At 37.4% G+C, this 21,672-nt stretch overlaps 1 protein-coding gene across 1 annotated transcript in view; it reads right to left on the reverse strand.

Annotated features, from left to right (window-relative positions):
* Positions 1–21,042, reverse strand: part of LOC131935205 (parathyroid hormone/parathyroid hormone-related peptide receptor-like) — a 47,017-nt gene extending 25,975 nt beyond the window's left edge. The window contains exons 1-2 of the mRNA XM_059291579.1: positions 21,039–21,042; positions 20,750–20,872 (exon numbers count right to left, since the gene is read on the reverse strand). Of these exons, the coding sequence (XP_059147562.1) occupies positions 20,750–20,872; positions 21,039–21,042 (127 nt within the window). The remainder of the gene's footprint in view (positions 1–20,749; positions 20,873–21,038) is intronic.
* Positions 21,043–21,672: the final 630 nt, after the last annotated feature.

Consider the following 21,672-nt stretch of genomic DNA (forward strand, 5'->3'; position numbering starts at 1 on the left):
CTATAAGATTACTTTACTTTAAGAGTAGGGGACTATGGTGACCTGAACTAAAGGGTGACATAATGGTGAGACGATAGTGACTGTTATCTGACAATGCTGGGACAAAGGTGACCAGTCACTTTGTTGATACAAGTTTCTCATACCGTCTCAAGTAGCCAACGACCCATGTAGATATCACATCGTGTACAAAGACCTGGACGCTTGTCTTCAGACTTTGATTTTTTTTCAACATCTCCAAGATCGTGCACCCTTTCTTTTGTAATTAGTTGCAGGCGTTGTCCCGTGTCTTGGCTTCAGACTTGACAGCAGCATGCCAAGGCCAATTGTATTGCTGATCCCAGATCAGGGCCCACGTCAATTTGAAAACAACGCGCATGCGCCGGATGCGGCAAACAGCATCTCCAGCCTTGAACGTTGACCGGATGTGGTATCCATTCTGCGCATGCACAAATGAAAAAGTGTACCGGAAATCGTACACGTCAGACGACAGAAATCACGGCCTCGTCTTCATTCGTCTTAAGTTTGTTTTCTTTTTTTTAAAATAATTCGACATGCGTATTTGTTTTTTTATTTATTTATATTTTTTTTTTTGTTTCGCGAGTTTTCACATATATTTTGTAGTATTTTTAAAAAACCTGTTCTATTTTCGTCCAACATTACAAGGATGGGAGAAGAAGTTGTCAACACCACTTAATGTTGGCTTGAAAACAGAAAATAAAAAATAAAAACGAGCCTTTCTTATTTCCCCTAATACTCAATGAAGGATAAGAGTTATGGGCCTTACTTAACGTTTTTCAATAGCGGCCGTTGTGAAACGGGCAGCTAACTAAGAGTCTGCACTTTAGCGACAACATACTATAAAAAAATATCTGTACAATCTTTCAATATAAAGCTTAAACGTACCCTGGTTTCTGATATTTCTTCTCCCTAGCTCAAAAGTTTGGGTTTTTTTTTTACTCTCCATCGGAGGAGAGCGAGTTTCTCGTGGGGCCGAATGTGTGTTGCGGTTCTTGACATCCCATTACAGATAGAATGTCACGAGATCTCGTCACTACAACACGCAGGGGCGGCAATCCTGTCTGTCCAGACGATGATTTGAGGGCAAGAGTTATCCGGACTTTGTGCCCCTTAGCTTGATGTTATCTACGTCAGTTTGTGTACACTGGCGTAGACAATTATAGTGTACACACAACGCCCGTACACAACACGACTGTACACAACATGACTGTACAGAACACGCATGTATAAACACGCCTGTACACAACATGCGTGTACACAACCCGTCTGTACACAACACGACTGTACACAAACTCCTGTACACAACACGACTGTACACAACAAACTTGTATACAACATGCGTGTACACAACACGACTGTACACAACATGCCTGTATAAACACGACTGTACACAACATGCCTGTATAAACACGACTGCACACAACATGCATGTACACAACACGCCCGTACACAACATGCGTGTACACAACACGTCTGTACACAACACGACTGTACACAACACACCTATACACAACGCCTGTACACAACACGACTGTACACAACACACCTGTACACAACATGCGTGTACACAACACGACTGTACACAACACGACTGTACACAACACGACTGTACACAACACGACTGTACACAACATGCGTGTACACAACACGACTGTACACAACACGACTGTACACAACATGCGTGTACACAACACGACTGTACACAACACGACTGTACACAACATGCGTGTACACAACACTTCTGTATAAACACGCTTAAACACAATACTCGTGTAAATAACACTCATGTACACAACAGGCGTAAACGCAATAGGCGTACATATAACAGGCGTGTACACTATAAGTATTGGGTTCATGTTACCCAGTCATGCTAAACTCCCAGATCCAGTGCTCGAGCGGGTATACAAGTCCATCAACACCATTTTAATAAGCCGGTATTAACAATCTAAAAGTGTACAGGGAAGGGAGGCTAATCTCAACAGGAATAACATAAACTTTAAGCGTTATTAATGGTGGAAAAACCTGAACAATTATTTTTAAAAATAAAATAACAAGACCTTCTTAAAATTCGAAATAGAAAAAAATTACTTTCTTGATACTACTTTTAATTCAAAAATCCTACCTTGATTTTATTTTCAGGTTAACTAAGGGCAACATTTCCTGTAAAAAAAAAAAAAACTTTAAAAAAAAAAAACCTACTCTCGCCCCCGCCTAGTGATGATGATAAAATCTTCTCACGTGTCAACTTGTATGACAAATTTTAAAATAATTTGTTACTCTATCCGAAAAATCTTCAGATGACGTTTTTCATCAGGATTAAACCAGATTGAACTCAAGATGCCTATTAAGTTCATGTCGAACAAGTATTTGCAAGGTAAACCATACGAAACTGATACCAAGTCTAGGTTTGGTAAAATAAATGCTGACACAAGTTATACATTGACAAAATTACGTTAAGTAGGCTAACCATTGACATAAATAAACATGAACATTATCCAAACATTGACAAAAACGCTAAGAAACGTTCCATCATTTCTGTTACATGGAATTTTTAATTTTTTAGAACCTAAAATTAAATTGCACATTTTTTTAAAATTCATTATGAGATGTGCTGATAGGTAGTGTTTTGAATTTTTATCTTAGACAGTTGTATATCTATTTAAGTGTCTCGGCATTTAAAAAGAAAAATGTATATATTTTTTGGCCAGTCTACTTTCAAATCAATAATTAAAGCAATGACATATATATATTTAAAATGTGAATGAAAATATACATATCAAAACCAACATCAAATACAACAACATCAGCCAGCAGAAAAGATAAATCTAGTGCCAACATCGGTAAAATATGAGGCAATCCCTGTTTGACTTCCCCACACAAAATTCCTGTTTGATTTCCTCACAAAATCCCTGTTTGACTTCCCCACACATAAACACTGCTTGATTACCCCACACAAAATCCCTGCTTGATTTCCCCACACAAAATCTCTACTTGATTTCCCCACACAAAATCACTGCTTGATTTCCCCACACAAAATCTATGCTTGATTTCCCCACACAAAATCCCTGCTTGATTTCCCCACACAAAATCCCTGCTTGATTTCCCCACACAAAATCTATGGTTGATTTCACCACACAAAATCTATGCTTTATTTACCCACACAAAATCCCTGCTTGATTTCCCCACACAAAATCCCTGCTTTGAGTCCAACTAGTGTCCAATCGATGACTTGCACTATCTCGTTGTCTGAATCTGGATTAATGGCCTTGGCCAAAGGACTTGTCTCCCTTATACAGCTCCTATTTCATGTTTTTTTCCTTTATCCATCTTTCATTACCCTAGTATCAGGCTCACCTGATGGAGTTATCGCCCTTACAACGGTGTGTGTCTTTGATTTCGTTCATTAGCTTTAGACCTATGGTAACATAGAGTGAGTTTACATTACCCCCTTAATCGAATATTGATTTCTTCTGCTAGCGCTTCATGTCGGCAGGTATGATGTATAACATTGTGTAAATATTACTCACGTTGATCAGGTAATATATAATTAGAGAATATAGATGGACGTTTTGATGGACGTTTTAATGGGCCTTTTGATAAACAAAATGCTAAATTGACCTGCCTAAATGATGGGTATTTCAAACTTTTAAACTATACCGAAAATTGAGCATTATTTTGTTTCATAACTAAAAATATTATTCGATATTTATGTTCTTTCATTTATAGATTATTTCTGAAAAATTTAAGAACTAAAAGGAAATCAAATTTGTAATAATTTCAGTTGCGGTTTCCTCACTCTAGTTTTTAAAAAATGAAAAATATATCGGTTAACAATTGTTTTAATTGAAAGATGTGAAATTGATAAACGTGATTATATTGACTTCGCTATAAAAACAACAAACTTTACTTAAATAAGCGATTAGAAAAATGTGGGTTGGATATAATGAAAGAAGCGACGATAGAATCGTATTCCTTTATGTTTTATCACCGAGATTCTACTTGTAAAGAGATATTTAGCCTCGAGTTTTGTCGATTACCATAAGCTGGCCTGGAGGTTTACTTACTTATACGACACCATCCATTCACTTGGTGTATGTATTTGTTGTGTTTCAACAACATGATAGAGATCTAGGTTTCAATCTAACGCTCGATATGTTTTTGTGGTTGTTGGACACAGTTTTATCAACTTGCTAAAGTGCTTAACATTTTTTTATATCCCAGGACACAGGTTGGAAACTATTTTTGTCGTAGTGATCGAATCGCATTAATGGCGTCGATCTCAAGGTGTAATCAAGCGTAAATATAAAACTTTTTAAATAGTTTGGAAATAATGTAATGTTCGCTCCTTTCCCATTCCAAATCCATTAAATGTGTGCTTGAAGCTTTTTTTTTTAAAGATGGGGGGGGGGAGGGGGCAGCCAGTTAGAGAAACAGGAATAGCGGAGAGTTTATCATTGTCAACCATCTTTGTAACCAATCAACACAAACACTAACTACAGACAGCAGTTATGTAATAATTCAACACAAACACTAACTACAGACAGCATTTATGTAATAATTCAACACACACAAACAGACTACAGACAGCAATCCCTGTAATAGTTCACATACATGACCACAGACATTCGTCAATGTAACAATTCCAGTAATGACACAGACCACGCAAAATGCCCAACATTTCATTTAAATTTTAGTCACCCAAGGGGAAGGTTCAAATCGATGGTAGCCAAATATTCTATTAAATCTTTTTCTCCAGGCTCTGCGCCTATGATCTCAGTGAAATCAGCGTAAAATAGTGGCCAACTCCATTTCAGTTGGGGAGGACGTGTAAAATATTGGCCAACTCCATTTCAGTGGGAGAGGACGTGTAAAATATTGGCCAACTCTATCTCAGTTGGGGAGGACGTGTAAAATATTGCCTAACTCTATCTCAGTTGGGGAGGACGTGTAAAATATGGGTGAACTATCTCGGAGAGGACGTGTAAAATATTGCCTAACTCTATCTCAGTTGGGGAGGACGTGTAAAATATGGGTGAACTATCTCGGAGAGGACGTGTAAAATATTGGCCAACTCTATCTCAGTTGGGGAGGACGTGTAAAATATGGGTGAACTATCTCGGAGAGGACGTGTAAAATATTGGCCAACTCTATCTCAGTTGGGGAGGACGTGTAAAATATTGGCCAACTCTATCTCAGTTGGGGAGGATGTGTAAAATATTGGCCAACTCTATCTCAGTTGGGGAGGACGTGTAAAATATTGGCCAACTCTATCTCAGTTGGGGAGGATGTGTAAAATATTGGCCAACTCTATCTCAGTTGGGGAGGACGTGTAAAATATTGGCCAACTCTATCTCAGTTGGGGAGGATGTGTAAAATATTGGCCAACTCTATCTCAGTTGGGGAGGACGTGTAAAATATGGGTGAACTATCTCGGAGAGGACGTGTAAAATATGGGTGAACTATCTCATTGGAAAGGATGTGTATAATATGGGCGAACTATCTCATTGGAAAGGGCGTGTATATCCCATTGGAAGGGACGTATAACATATTAGTGAACTATTTTATTTTGAAAGGACGTTTATAATTTTTCCCTCTAAGCCTGAACACATCTGCTGACAGACTTTGCAAATTGTAATTCTGCACTCACTGACACATTCCTATGTGGAAAAGTTTCTACTCCAATACAAATAAATATTGCAGCATCTAGTGAAGACGGAAATAACTCAATACTTCCGTATACAAGATAGATAAAACTTAGAAATTAAAATATTTGGAGGAAGATCGTAATGTGAGCAATATTATGTAACAAAGTAGCAATGATGACTGAAATAGAACAGATTAATTTGAAGACATGAGCATTTTCTATTTTAAATCGCCTAAAATACATAGACAATAACATGTCAAGTTTCGGATGCCTGTAGTATTTTACACACAGTCTGATTTAAGTGTAGTTACATATAAAAATGGATAATATTACACTACACATTTAAGTTTCATCAATTAACTAATGGATATGATTTTTTGTATGTTGATCTTTTACAGGACTGAATCATGTTGACATTAAAAATTAAATCATTAATTATTTTATTTTATATAATTTAAATAGCGCATCTCACTAAGTAATGTATGCATAAAAACTATGTAGGGTTATAGGTAAAGTATGGGAGAGCGAGAGAGGACAGAATGCTGTGATTATAACGAACCACTTTGCATGTTACACATCAATCCTTATTAAAGTTATGAAGAATTTTAATTGGAGACATTTCGACGTGATGGATTAACCGTGACAATCTTTATTTTAAAATTGTTGACGTCAAGATTAGTTTAACACAAATTTCATCTGATATTTAAAAATGCTATTTTCGTTGTGCTTATTTGTAAAGCAATGTCTCAAGTTCTAGAACTTGAGCTCACTTCGACTTAGATTGTCTTTCCTTTATAATGTATATTACATTTGAAACATTCGAATTTATAAAGTTATCAAAAAGCACAAAAAAAAAAACGATCTCAAAATTAGAATCAGCAAAAAAACCCGCGTAAAAAAAACTACATAATTACAAAGATGTATTTATAAATTTAAAAAAAATCTTTCGTCATAATAATCAGGGATTACAGACAAACCTTCCTTCCTGATAAAAAATAATCAGGATAGGCTTGTATTATAACTTCCCTTATACGACGTCCCTATGAAAGGACAATTTCCAAAAGGTAAAGACATGTTTTCTGCAGAGGCGTAGCGACCCTACCCGGCGCCGGGGACAAACTTTCGATTTGCACCACCCCCACGAACTTTTCATTTGCACCCCCCCCCCCCTCAAACTTTCAATTTGCACCCCCCCCCTCGAACTTTCAATTTGGCGCCCCCCAAGGTCGACGCCCGGAGACATATGTCCCCCCACACCCCCCCCTCGCTACGCCTCTGGTTTTCTGCCCCATCTCGAGTACAATAGTAGACGTATTTGATCCCGCGGCTCTCCGTGATCACGCCATCGATTTCTGCTCACTGCAACATCTGCATGACGTGGCCTTATCTCAGAGAAATTTCTGGAAAAAAATAGTTCCTCGGCTTTTGGGTGTAATTATTATCTAGATAACGCTGGCGTTGATATGGACGGCAATGTGTAATTACTACACTGTTAATTTAGTTCCCAAGCTGAAAATCGCATCCTTGGCATAAATATGAATTCGTAATATTTCCAAAATTCGATTGCGTACTTCCTTTAAGGATGAAAATTTGAAGTTTCTAACGTGTGTATCATAGCAAAGACCAAATAACGTATTTAAACTTGGTAACTTTTCCTAAGCGAGAATTGTATGTTAAAAATTATTAAAATAGTGTATGTATCCTTTTATTTTAATCTTTCTTTGAATTTTTTTCCGTCAAGGTCTGTAGATAAGTAAGATATTTTATTAAAATTTCTTTGGTAACTACGATATTTTGATAAAATTTGTAGCTACGAAGTTTTAATAAAATTAGTATTTGTAGATAGTTTTTTTTCAAATTATATTTGTAACTACGAAGTTAGATTAAAACAGGTATTCTTAATTACAATGTTTTTAAATATTCGTATTTTTCATCTCAATTTTTAAATAAAATTTGTATTTGTAACTACGATGTTTAAATAAAGTTTGTATTTGTAACTACGATGCTTAAATAAAGTTTGTATTTGTAACTTCGATGTTTAAATGAAGTTTGTATTTGTAACTTCGATGTTTAAATGAAGTTTGTAATTGCAATTACGATGCTTAAATAAAGTTTGTATTTGTAACTTTAAAAAGTTTGTATTAGCAACTACGATGTTTAAATAAAGTTTGCATTTGTAACTACGATGTTTAAATAAAGTTTGTATTTGTAACTACGATGTTAAAATAAAGTTTGTATTTGTAACTACGATGTTAAAATAAAGTTTCTATTTGTAACTACGATGCTTAAATAAAGTTTCTATTTGTAACTACGATGTTTAAATAAAGTTTGTATTTGCAACTACCATGTTTAAATAAAAGTTGAATATGTAAATACGATGCTTAAATAAAGTTTCTATTTGTAACTACGATGTTTAAATAAAGTTTGTATTTGCATCTACGATGTTTAAATAAAAGTTGTATATGTAAATACGATGCTTAAATAAAATTTGTATTTGTAACTACGATGTTTAAATAAAGTTTTATTAAATCACGTTCTCACATCTGATCTGCTTTATAAATAAATGCGATGTGTCTTGAGCAAGCTGTACATCACCCCCCCTCCCCCCCCCCCTCCGACTAATTGGATTACTTGCTTGAGTTGACGTCTATGTCCCCCATAAAAGCCGTATCCTCCCTTACATTAAATCACAACACATTTATCGTGACGCCCTCGAAGCGTCTTTTTCGTAAATGCTTCAGATTGCATCGAATTCATGCACGTGCTATCAAACTAAATCATTCTATTTCTGTCCTGTATGTTGTTGAAAGGAAAGCTAATAGGATCATCTTACACTGAGTAGCGATTTACTTTAATATAACACAATTAATTAAGCGTATTAAGTGCTGGACTAAATACGTAAAGCTTCTAACCAAGGTAGGACGGAAATAAAATGTAAGTGTTGAGGAAAGTCAAAGACGGGGTTTATAGCTTGTACTGAAAGACCCATTACATCAAAGTCTTAATATTTTTTTTCTAAAAATGTTTTGATTATAAAGACCTGTATTTAAAGTCTCAACACTTTTTTGCTTTACCATCAAAGTTTTTCAACATTAAAACAAACAACTACGTCAACATATTTTTGTTAATATTTGTTGTGTTAATTTGTTTTATGTTGTTCCTTTTTTTAAATCAATATCTGATAAAGAATCAACGTGGTCGGGTGGGTAAAACCTCATGGTTGATGAACCGAAAAGTCCAGAGTTCGAACCCTCGGGCAGACAGTGATTCATTAAGAATAGAAAACTCCAAAATCAAACAACTGCTGCATTGTCGTTTTTTCTTGGATGAACAAAGACTATGGAAGCAAATTAAAATAAACCGGGAGTGATCTCCCCTAAACTTTCTCGAATATTCTAATATAACACTACGTGGGATGGCAACTCGGAATATAGACATGATTTTTGTTTACTTAAACTTTTAAAAATAGAATAAAATCTAGTAGAAAAAAGAATTGCGCACCAAGTGAACGCCAAAGCAAAAAGCGCATAATAGTGCGCAATATTATTAGTTCTTAATAAATGTACATGCGTTTTTTGAGAAATAGGAAATAGCGTAAATTAGTACTTCCGGTCAACGGAAATTACTCAAAATTTGATAGAAGGTAGAGAATTAGACCTTTCACTTACGTTTGAAATTTCATTTATCTATCTGAATTAGTACTCAAGTTATAGGCTTTTGAAAAATTCAAAGTAGAAAAAGTACCACTTCTGGTTGTCGGAAATCGCTCAAAAGTTGATACGGATCTACGATTTTGATAAAATACCTATATATGAAATTTCATCAACCTATCTGTAACGGTACTGAAGTAATCGTGTTTACACACAGACAGACAGACAGACACACACACACACACACACACACAGACATACAGACAAGATTGCAAAATTATGTTTTTCCGTATCAGTGAGGTGTAAAACGTCGAGATTTGTAAAAATCTCGATTTTTTTTTTGCACGAATACAATACTTTCTCTATACTTCGTATATACGAGAAAGTAAAAAGTGAATCAGCCTAAAATCGGATTCAACGGGCTATATGACTTATACCAGGTTGACACGTAAAACGTAATTGTGTGTGTGGGGGGGGGGGGGGGAATCACATCCAACATTACAATTACAATTGAAGAAGAACATTTGTTGGTAAATTGCGCATTTTCTTATAGCCAAATCAAGAGTGTAAGAAAGCTAACGTTTAGTAGGCAAAGCAACAAGCTAATCAACAACAAGCAGGAAATAATATAATTCACATACAAGAACTATAAATTGGGTAGACAACTCCAAAATCAAACAACTACAGTCTTATAACTTGTTCTTGTTTGGACAAAGCCTATGGAAACAAATCCATAATGTAAAGAAGGTTGAAATAAGAGTCAACGGCCTATACATAAGACACAAGATGTGTACGACAAATATTTTCAAGAATAATGTATGTGCAAGAAATAGTCAAAATATTTTTAGCAACTATTTTAAAATGTATATTACAAATATCTACTGGAAAAGTTTGTAAGAATTTCTCCACAAAATGTTTGTCACCGCTATTTCTAATTGCATCTCCAGAAGTACAGCAGATTTTCCATTCAATTAGAAACCTAATCCTGACGTCTGCTGAGTGTTGCGTAACATTCCATGATCCAACGCTCCACAGCCAAACATGGACGCGGTGGTTCTCGTCTGCTCAGACTTGTGTCCGGTGGCATTCGGATAATTTTTAAGTGCCCGCGCGTGCACAAATGTCGGTGGCCCTGGGTGAGTACTGACAACTCTGATAAAGGGAGGTTAATACTGACGGACAGGGGCAGCAACAACTCAAGAAAATCGATTCGGGTTGGTTTTTTCTTTAGAAACTTCAATATTCCTCCAAGTGTTGACTAGCGTTTCTGCCTGCATACACGTGTAATAGTCAGTGTGAGCAAACTTTGTTTAAGCACACACGTGCATCAGTCTGTGTGCTCAAGTTGTTCTGAACTTTCGATAAAATAGGTGGGCTGATTAAAATCGTGTTCCAAATATACAGTAGCTGAATAAATATCATACATTCTTCTTACTGATACTACAGTAAAGTTTTGGCCGTTAGAATTTGTTTTAGAAACTTTTAATATTCTTTTAAGATAGTTAAAGAGAAAAATAGAAACGCAATTCTCAATGTACTATAAAATACTGTTAAAAATTCAGTCACTTTAAGGTAGAAAGCATATTCTGAAACAAATGCGTTATTTACTTTAGTCTTGTGACATATAGTAAATTAAAACATCTAAAGCCACACTCCAGATTTAATTGTAAACTGCACATCAAGTTTTTGTTAATATGATAATGTCGTAGCTGGTTGATTTATAAAAGTTTTAAAAGAACTGGTAAAACCAATCAATGAAGGCGTACCACCTACACACTTCTCCCAAGTCTATTACAAATAATTTCATTGGTCCTTATATTCTAGCTCCCAGCAATCTCAGCACGGTAAAACTATTTTGCAACATGACCCAGATTGTGTCACTCCGTCCTAAAATATCCGTGCCTCTACTGTCATAGGCTGACTCTAACCCATCCTTCGACTGTCTAAAGCTGACTCTAACCCATCCTTCGACTTTCTAAAGCTGACTCCCATCCTTCGACTGTCTAAAGCTGACTCTAACCCATCCTTCGACTGTCTAAAGCTGACTCTAACCCATCCTTCGACTGTCTAAAGCTGACTTTAACCCATCCTTCGACTGTCTAAAGCTGACTCTAACCCATCCTTCGACTGTCTAAAGCTGACTCTAACCCATTCTTCTACTGTCCCACTGACTCTAACCCATCCTTCGACTGTCTAAAGCTGACTCTAACCCATCCTTCGACTGTCTAAAGCTGACTCTAACCCATCCTTCGATTGTCCCACTGACTCTAACCCATCCTTCGACTGTCTAAAGCTGACTCTAACCCATCCTTCGACTGTCTAAAGCTGACTCTAACTCATCCTTCGACTGTCTAAAGCTGACTCTAACCCATCCTTCGATTGTCTAAAGCTGACTCTAACCCATCCTTCGACTGTCTAAAGCTGACTCTAACCCATCCTTCGATTGTCCCACTGACTCTAACCCATCCTTCGACTGTCTAAAGCTGACTCTAACCCATCCTTCGACTGTCTAAAGCTGACTCTAACCCATCCTTCGACTGTCTAAAGCTGACTCTAACCCATCCTTCGACTGTCTAAAGCTGACTCTAACCCATCCTTCGACTGTCTAAAGCTGACTCTAACCCATTCTTCTACTGTCCCACTGACTCTAACCCATCCTTCGACTGTCTAAAGCTGACTCTAACCCATCCTTCGACTGTCTAAAGCTGACTCTAACCCATCCTTCGACTGTCTAAAGCTGACTCTAACCCATCCTTCGACTGTCTAAAGCTGACTCTAACCCATCCTTCGACTGTCTAAAGCTGACTCTAACCCATTCTTCGACTGTCCCACTGACTCTAACCCATCCTTCGACTGTCTAAAGCTGACTCTAACCCATCCTTCGACTGTCTAACGCTGACTCTAACTCATCCTTCGACTGTCTAAAGCTGACTCTAACCCATCCTTCGACTGTCTAAAGCTGACTCTAACCCATCCTTCGACTGTCTAAAGCTGACTCTAACCCATCCTTCGACTGTCTAAAGCTGACTCTAACCCATTCTTCTACTGTCCCACTGACTCTAACCCATCCTTCGATTGTCTAAAGCTGACTGACTCATCCTTCGACTGTCTAAAGCTGACTCTAACCCATCCTTCGATTGTCTAAAGCTGACTCTAACCCATCCTTCGACTGTCTAAAGCTGACTCTAACCCATCCTTCGATTGTCTAAAGCTGACTCTAACCCATCCTTCGACTGTCTAAAGCTGACTCTAACCCATCCTTCGATTGTCTAAAGCTGACTCTAACCCATCCTTCGACTGTCTAAAGCTGACTCTAACCCATTCTTCTACTGTCCCACTGACTCTACCCCATCCTTCAACTGTCTAAAGCTGACTCTAACCCATCCTTCGATTGTCTAAAGCTGACTCTAACTCATCCTTCGACTGTCTAAAGCTGACTCTAACCCATCCTTCGATTGTCTAAAGCTGACTCTAACCCATCCTTCGATTGTCTAAAGCTGACTCTAACCCATCCTTCGATTGTCTAAAGCTGACTCTAACCCATCCTTCGACTGTCTAAAGCTGACTCTAACCCATCCTTCGATTGTCTAAAGCTGACTCTAACTCATCCTTCGACTGTCTAAAGCTGACTCTAACCCATCCTTCGATTGTCTAAAGCTGACTCTAACCCATCCTTCGACTGTCTAAAGCTGACTCTAACCCATTCTTCTACTGTCCCACTGACTCTACCCCATCCTTCGACTGTCTAAAGCTGACTCTAACCCATCCTTCGACTGTCTAAAGCTGACTCTAACCCATCCTTCGACTGTCTAAAGCTGACTCTAACCCATCCTTCGACTGTCTAAAGCTGACTCTAACCCATCCTTCGACTGTCTAAAGCTGACTCTAACCCATCCTTCGACTGTCTAAAGCTGACTCTAACCCATCCTTCGACTGTCTAAAGCTGACTCTAACCCATTCTTCGAGTGTCTAAAGCTGACTCTAACCCATCCTTCGACTGTCTAAAGCTGACTCTAACCCTTCCTTCGACTGTCTAAAGCTGACTCTAACCCATCCTTCGACTGTCTAAAGCTGACTCTAACCCATCCTTCGACTGTCTAAAGCTGACTCTAACCCATTCTTTGAGTGTCTAAAGCTGACTCTAACCCATCCTTCGACTGTCTAAAGCTGACTCTAACCCTTCCTTCGACTGTCTAAAGCTGACTCTAACCCATTCTTCTACTGTCCCACTGACTCTAACCCATCCTTCGATTGTCTAAAGCTGACTCTAACTCATCCTTCGACTGTCTAAAGCTGACTCTAACCCATCCTTCGACTGTCTAAAGCTGACTCTAACCCATTCTTCTACTGTCCCACTGACTCTAACCCATCCTTCGACTGTCTAAAGCTGACTCTAACCCATCCTTCGATTGTCTAAAGCTGACTCTAACCCATCCTTCGACTGTCTAAAGCTGACTCTAACCCATTCTTCGAGTGTCTAAAGCTGACTCTAACCCATTCTTCTACTGTCCCACTGACTCTAACCCATCCTTCGACTGTCTAAAGCTGACTCTAACTCATCCTTTGACTGTCTAAAGCTGACTCTAACCCATCCTTCGACTGTCTAAAGCTGACTCTAACCCATCCTTCGACTGTCTAAAGCTGACTCTAACCCATCCTTCGACTGTCTAAAGCTGACTCTAACCCATTCTTCTACTGTCCCACTGACTCTAACCCATCCTTCGACTGTCTAAAGCTGACTCTAACCCATCCTTCGACTGTGTAAAGCTGACTCTAACCCATCCTTCGACTGTCTAAAGCTGACTCTAACCCATTCTTCTACTGTCCCACTGACTCTAACCCATCCTTCGACTGTCCCACTGACTCTAACCCATCATTCGACTGTCTAAAGCTGACTCTAACCAATCCTTCGACTGTCTAAAGCTGACTCTAACCCATTCTTCTACTGTCCCACTGACTCTAACTCATCCTTTGACTGTCTAAAGCTGACTCTAACCCATCCTTCGACTGTCTAAAGCTGACTCTAACCCATCCTTCGATTGTCTAAAGCTGACTCTAACCCATCCTTCGACTGTCTAAAGCTGACTCTAACCCATTCTTCTACTGTCCCACTGACTCTAACCCATCCTTCGACTGTCTAAAGCTGACTAACCCATCCTTCGACTGTCTAAAGCTGACTCTAACCCATCCTTCGACTGTCTAAAGCTGACTCTAACCCATTCTTCTACTGTCCCACTGACTCTAACCCATCCTTCGACTGTCCCACTGACTCTAACCCATCATTCGACTGTCTAAAGCTGACTCTAACCAATCCTTCGACTGTCTAAAGCTGACTCTAACCCATCCTTCGACTGTCTAAAGCTGACTCTAACCCATCCTTCGACTGTCTAAAGCTGACTCTAACCCATTCTTCTACTGTCCCACTGACTCTAACCCATCCTTCGACTGTCCCACTGACTCTAACCCATCATTCGACTGTCTAAAGCTGACTCTAACCAATCCTTCGACTGTCTAAAGCTGACTCTAACCCATCCTTCGACTGTCTAAAGCTGACTCTAACCCATCCTTCGACTGTCTAAAGCTGACTCTAACCCATTCTTCTACTGTCCCACTGACTCTAACCCATCCTTCGACTGTCCCACTGACTCTAACCCATCATTCGACTGTCTAAAGCTGACTCTAACCCATCCTTCGACTGTCTAAAGCTGACTCTAACCCATCCTTCGACTGTCTAAAGCTGACTCTAACCCATCATTCGACTGTCTAAAGCTGACTCTAACCCATCCTTCGACTGTCTAAAGCTGACTCTAACCCATCCTTCGACTGTCTAAAGCTGACTCTAACCCATTCTTCTACTGTCCCACTGACTCTAACTCATCCTTTGACTGAGTGAGACGACTTAACCCAAGAACAACAGACCAGGCTTAACTGAAGAGAAACGTGCGCGAGACAGAACAATAGCCCCGGTGAAAGATCTGACAAATTGGCCCAATCAGCGTTCATTACGCTCCAAATGCCAGCCAATCATCGGAGACTACCATTGCCCGGATTTAGAGGATACTTTTATCTACTTTCGTTCGCCTTCCTTTTTTTACTTTTTTAGCAGGTATTTTTTGTGAAGCATCCCCAGAACTTTCTTAGCGTTAGCTCTAAATTGTTTTATTATATTTATTTTTAGTTTTATGTGACACTCAAATGCTTTAATTGTTGGAACTATTTTTTTTAGTAAAATAAAAATTTAATAAACACGTTTTCATAACAAGCTTTTATGATTTTTCCTCTTCGTTATTAAAAAGTGGTTCATTATTATATATTTAAAGACAAAAACTTTATTTTCTTCTTTTTGGTGCTTTTTTATATAAAAGAATGTTATTAAAAACGTTTTTATTTTTAAATATTTTTAAAATTTCAATATTTCAATATTTCTAGAAGTATAGAAGCAATAGATTTGCAAGACTAAAAAGACAAATGCACTCAAATGATGTGCGTATAATAGCATGACTAGTACTTTAATTAATTCTTTCAAAACTTAATTAAGCATCCAATTATGTCAATTTTGCTGCCACAAAGCTTTGTAATCAGGTATTTGACCTTCGTGACAAGATTGAAAAAAAAATCGGTCCGTTAGAAGTGGTCGAAATTTCGCTTGTTGGTTTCCATTCAAAACTAAAGAGGAATCAAGTTAAATAGAACATTTTTTTTACATTCATTTTGCTCTTAATGAAGTCGATCCCACATCACAGTAAACATATTTCCTTCAAAAACCCGATCAATTGCTTGTAAACTACACCCTAAAAGACAATTATCTGCCTCTTATTAATGTTAGACTGATTAAAATAAGATATTCTTGCCTCGTCTTTGGAAGCGCCTGTATCTGGAAATTTTCAACAAAATCCTGAATTAAACGTGGGTCAAAACTGAGTTACGAGATTCGCTACAAAGATATAGAAAGACAAACAGGCGTAAATTATTGTAATTTGAAGCTTATGTCGTCTTATTTAAATATAAGTAATTCATAAGACGCTATTTTTGTCTGGACGAATGATCTAATAAAGCAAAAACAAAAGAGTTCTATATTTAAAGTACAAATCTGGATCTCATTGAACTGTCTAGGTTTTTGATAAATGGGATTTACCGCGTGTCTTGGGGGATGTTCGGGGTAATTGGTTAATTGTGTCTGGGTACTGGGGGAGTGCTGGGGAAACAAGGGGAGAAACTCTATTGATCAACAGCTAGAATGACCTCTGTAATGAAAAGCAAGTACCCTCCCCTGTCCGCATAATGATGTAGACATTTTTTTGAGAGCAGATGATTAATTCATCTTTTTTTATCACCATCTTCAGGACAAGATTGTTCTGTTGTTTTTTTCACAAGATATTTTTAAAGATTGTTTTAACAACAAAATATGTTGCTGTATTTTTCATAAAATCGAATCATTTAGTCTATTAAGTATTAAATTGTGGTTTTTTTTTTCTTATTCTTGTAAAATGGTCTAATGTTCAAATCTTGTATCATGTTTAACTTTAAAAATATGTTAAAATATATACAATATTTTTGAGTGTTTGCTTCAAAAGGAAGAATTAACAAACTTTATATTAACATACTTTTCAAGCTTGGATTTACACCATTTATTTTTAAGCCAAAAAGAGTTTGAATCAAGAAGTTACAAGTCGATTTGTGATTAGATTTACACATCTGTAAAGTCTAAATATGTAAGGTTATTATTTGTTTTATTTTGATTGATTAGTGTATACAATTTCATGCATAATTAATCGCTATTGATATCACGTCGTGCTAATCAGCTAAACAATCTAGACCCGTTGCACTTTAGTTTTTATCTATATAATCTTTCACGTTTTTTTCTTGACGTCATATACATCACTTTCCACACCCCGTTTTATTTATACATTTGTACGATGTAATACATTTTTTTCCACACCCCGTTTTATTTATACATTTGTACGAAGTAATACATTTATTCCACAGTGCGTCGTAGCGCGGCCCATTGTTGCTTGCCCATGAAGCTCTGGTGTGAAAAGAACTGGGCCAACGAGGACAAAATGCCGAAACATCAAACCTAAAAAAAAAACTTGTTTTCCGCTGAAAGTTGCGTATTCGTGGTCAGGAATTGGCTGATACAATGGCCATAGCACTGATCAAGGGAGGGGGGGGGTGTTGACAACTATAGGGGTATGTCTGACATCCGTGTCTTACACAAGTTATATATCTAAACGTGGCATCTTTCAGAAAGTGGACGATGTTTCTCTACATGACATCCAAACTTGACAAGGCGTGGATCGAAACTTGGCATTTTGACCATAGACATAAAAATCTTTCATTCATCTCCCGAGTGTTTTTGTGTGGATCATGTGACTATTGGAATGGGAGCATTGTACTTTAAGTTCCACTGGAATTATTTCATGTGAAACGCGGCTTTCTGTAACTGACCTTGTGATAGCACATTCATCATGAGCTTGTTGTTTGCTCGGATGTAGGCTAGTCATCAGCAGACTGGATTTAAAGGAACGCTTCACAGGTCAACGACCTCTAGAACCAATTTAAATTGGGGTCTTTTCACGTGAGATTTTACATGGTCCATAAATCATATTAATAAGTTTCCTTCTTTGTACCGGTTTCACATAAATTTTGTGCCCACCAAAATAATTTTTTTATTTTTTTATTTTTTTTTTAAGCTATGATTAGAGCTGTGTGAAGGCATGTAAGAATGTTCTGTAATGTGTAATGTCAATCGAAGACGAGAAATGTCTGCCAAATTCCCGTTTAGTTACTCACCAGACTGAGGTCTCTGAAACAGCTGGTCAAGCACTTTAGACTGTGATTGAATGACTAGTCTACTGAACCCCTATGCAATTAATATCCTAACATTATCTAATGCAAGTGACATTCTGAGAACATTAATTGCAAGATCCATCCCAAACACATTCAATGCAAGTAGCCTACCATATAAAACTTCAAATGCAAGTGTCATCTCAATAACATCCTGTGCAAGAACAATCCTTTTTCTTCCAATGTATAAGCAAGTATAAGCTACGCTGCACTTGTAATGTAAATGCCATCAAGACATCACAAAACACCGTCGTTTTGTAACGCGGTGACATTTTGTGACGCCGAAGACATTTTGTGACGCCAATGACATTTTTGTAACACCGGAGACTTTTAAATTAAATAATATCTCGTTTATCAAAGTTTATTTTGGGATAAAATTTAATAAACATTGTTGAATAAACACTTAAGCGTATGCTCCCTAGACATTATAACGTAGTTTATCAATTCTATTTTGGGTAGATATTGAATAAACATCACCCCACTCTCAGCACTGTCTACACCATATATGACGCTGTCTACCGTCGTTAATAATTGATTGATTTCTTCCCCAATAAAGTCTAGCTTCTTGCTCGCTAGATCTTCTTGTGTAGATTTGACATTTACAAACCAGATCGTCGTTCAAGTAAATATCTCTCATATGTTGACTTGTGTGTATGTTATCAGTCAATGTAACGTCTATCATATTATATTGAAGGACTACCTTTGCTTCTTATGTTACAACAATACAGGCCATCGTATGTTAACAAAGTGGTCCGTACATACACAAAGATGAAAATGAGTGGGTTTTTTTTTTAAAATTAAGTCTATGAGATACTCAGGGATTTTCAGCACACAATCATATTGGTGGATAAAGGCGAACTATGACGGAATTGTTCCCATTAAATATATCACATAGAATATTTCAGAACAAATGTCTCAGGTGAAATAGTATAGACAATATTTTCTGCTATGCACTTCATACGAAATATGGCAAATATAATGTTGCACACATTATTTCACGATCTTTGCCTTGCTGCAATATATTAATTTTTGTAAATAACATTTTTATTTCTAAATTTACTTTTTCATGTATTCAATATGTATTTGTTTTCTATTCCAGAAATGTGTCACAAGGGTGGGGGGGGGGGGTGACACCAAATCGAAAATCAATCACATTTATTGTCAAAAACAATGTTTTATCAATTAAAACCGAAAAAACATCATTTAACGCATTGGGAGATACCTTATTTCTCGACGCTAATACAATGATGTCCTCCCCCCTCCCTAAGAACCATTGCTCGAGTTGCACCTACTAAACATTCATGAATTAAATAACCTTGATCGTGATCATAATTTTTTTTTAAAACTACATTGTGTTGACCACATAAACTGCGTTAAAACAGTGAAGCCTCCACGCCAAGTTAAGATTTGATCAAACCTGGAATGTTTATATTTACCGCATTGGACAAAAGCAGCGTTAACATAACGGGGCCTCCACGCCAAGTTAAGATTTGATCGAACCTGGAATGTTTATATTTACCGCACCAAAAAGTAATTGTCACCCCCGGCATAAGTTGCTTATAAGAAAAAAAATCGTCTAGACTGGTAGACTAATTAAATACCGCCCTCACTCATTATAAACACAAAATTCTTGCGATAGACCAATCAGGCTTTTTTTTCAAGCTATCCCCGGTTAATTCTATTTAGACTAATGATGTTTGCCTGCCTGTCCTCTTTTCTGGACAACTGTACAAAATGGTCTACAGCTCACGGAAGAGCTTTCTTAAAATCTAAGCTGATGAACCTACATACCTATAGCTTACTCAACCTACCTTTTTTACCTTAAGAAACAACACAACTATTGCCTAAGCTTTTAAAACAACACAACTGTACTCTTATGAAACAACCATCCTTTTTATTATGAAACATCCCAAACATTTCTTACGCTTAATTGAAACAACATAACTATTGCCTAGGCTTATCAAATGATACAACTATCCTCTTATGAAATAGCCCACATATTGTTTACGCTTATGAAAACATCAACCTAAAATTTACACATACAATAGAATCCACCTGAAGTCTACACCTATGAAACAACCCACCTATGATTACAACTACCTAAAGTCTATACCTATAAAGTAACCTACCTGAAATCACCTACTAATAAATCTACCTGAAGACTACACCTATGAATAAACCTACTTGAATTCTATACTTATGAATCAACCTACCTGCAGCATACACCTATAAATAAACCCACCTGCAGTATACACCTATAAATACACCTACTTGAAAGCTATACCTATAAACAGACATACCTGCAGTATACACCTATAAATACACCTACCTGAAATCTATACCTATGAGCAGACATACCTACAGTATACACCTATAAATAAACCCACCTGCAGTATACACCTATAAATACACCTACCTGAAATCTACACCTATAAATACACCTACCTGAAATCTGCACCTATAAATACACCCACATGCAGTATACACCTATAAATACACCTACCTGCAGTATACACCTATAAATAAACCCACCTGAAATATACACCTATAAATAAACCCACCTGAAATCTACACCTATAAATACACCTACCTGAAGTGTTAAAGAACTCGATGTAACCAGGACATGGTGCCGTGACAACTGTGCCTGGCTTGGTTTCGTTCCAGCACATAATTTTATCCCATGCGACTCCACACCAGCCCTTCTTCTTCTCATCTGTTCAGAGAATGTCAAAATGTTTCATTTGTAAGAGAATGTCAAAATGTCTCATCTGTTCAGAGAATGTCAAATTGTTAATTTAGATAAACAAACTAATGACATTTAAATTGACATGATCAACTAAAAAAAATTTCAGTCTCCTGGTCCTTCAGTAAAGACTTACTCATGCAATTGAGGGTTATAAATATATGACACCAAGGCAAAAAATAGCAAAATATATAGAGAAAAACTTGAGGGGGGTGCAAATCGAAAGTTTGAGGGGGGAGGGCGGGTGCAAATCGAAAACTTGAGAGGGGGGCGTGCAAATCGAAAGTTTGAGGGGGGGGGGGGGCTGCAAATCGAAAACTTGAGGGGGTGCAAATCGAAAACTTGAAAGTTTGTCCCCGGGAAGGGTCGCTACGCCTCTGGGGGGTGACACCATTAAGTGCCGCACCGGGTGACACCCGACCTCGCTACGCCACTGGGTTATTGTCTCCTGAATAATTATAATAAACCTTGTTTTTTTTTAAAAATCAGATACATTTTTTGTGACAAATGACATTATTGAATATTTCTATCCCTTGATCCACCTACGCCTTCAACTTTTAAATTCTCAGATTTAAAAAAAAAATATATATATATTTTATTCCATCTTAAATCTACTTGAATTTTAAACCTAAAATGTAATAGAGAGAATCCGACATCGAGAGCTCCTGTGGCGCATGAACCCGGTGCCAGAAATCTGGAAAAAATAGTTCTTTCATCTTCACTGTGCCGTGTAAATTTCAACTGACTTCCGGTTTCACTCTGAGCAAGAC

This window comes from Physella acuta, unplaced genomic scaffold (genome assembly GCF_028476545.2).
Source record: "Physella acuta isolate Inbredline_101_S28 unplaced genomic scaffold, ASM2847654v3 ptg000137l, whole genome shotgun sequence".
NCBI classification, from domain to species: domain Eukaryota; kingdom Metazoa; phylum Mollusca; class Gastropoda; family Physidae; genus Physella; species Physella acuta.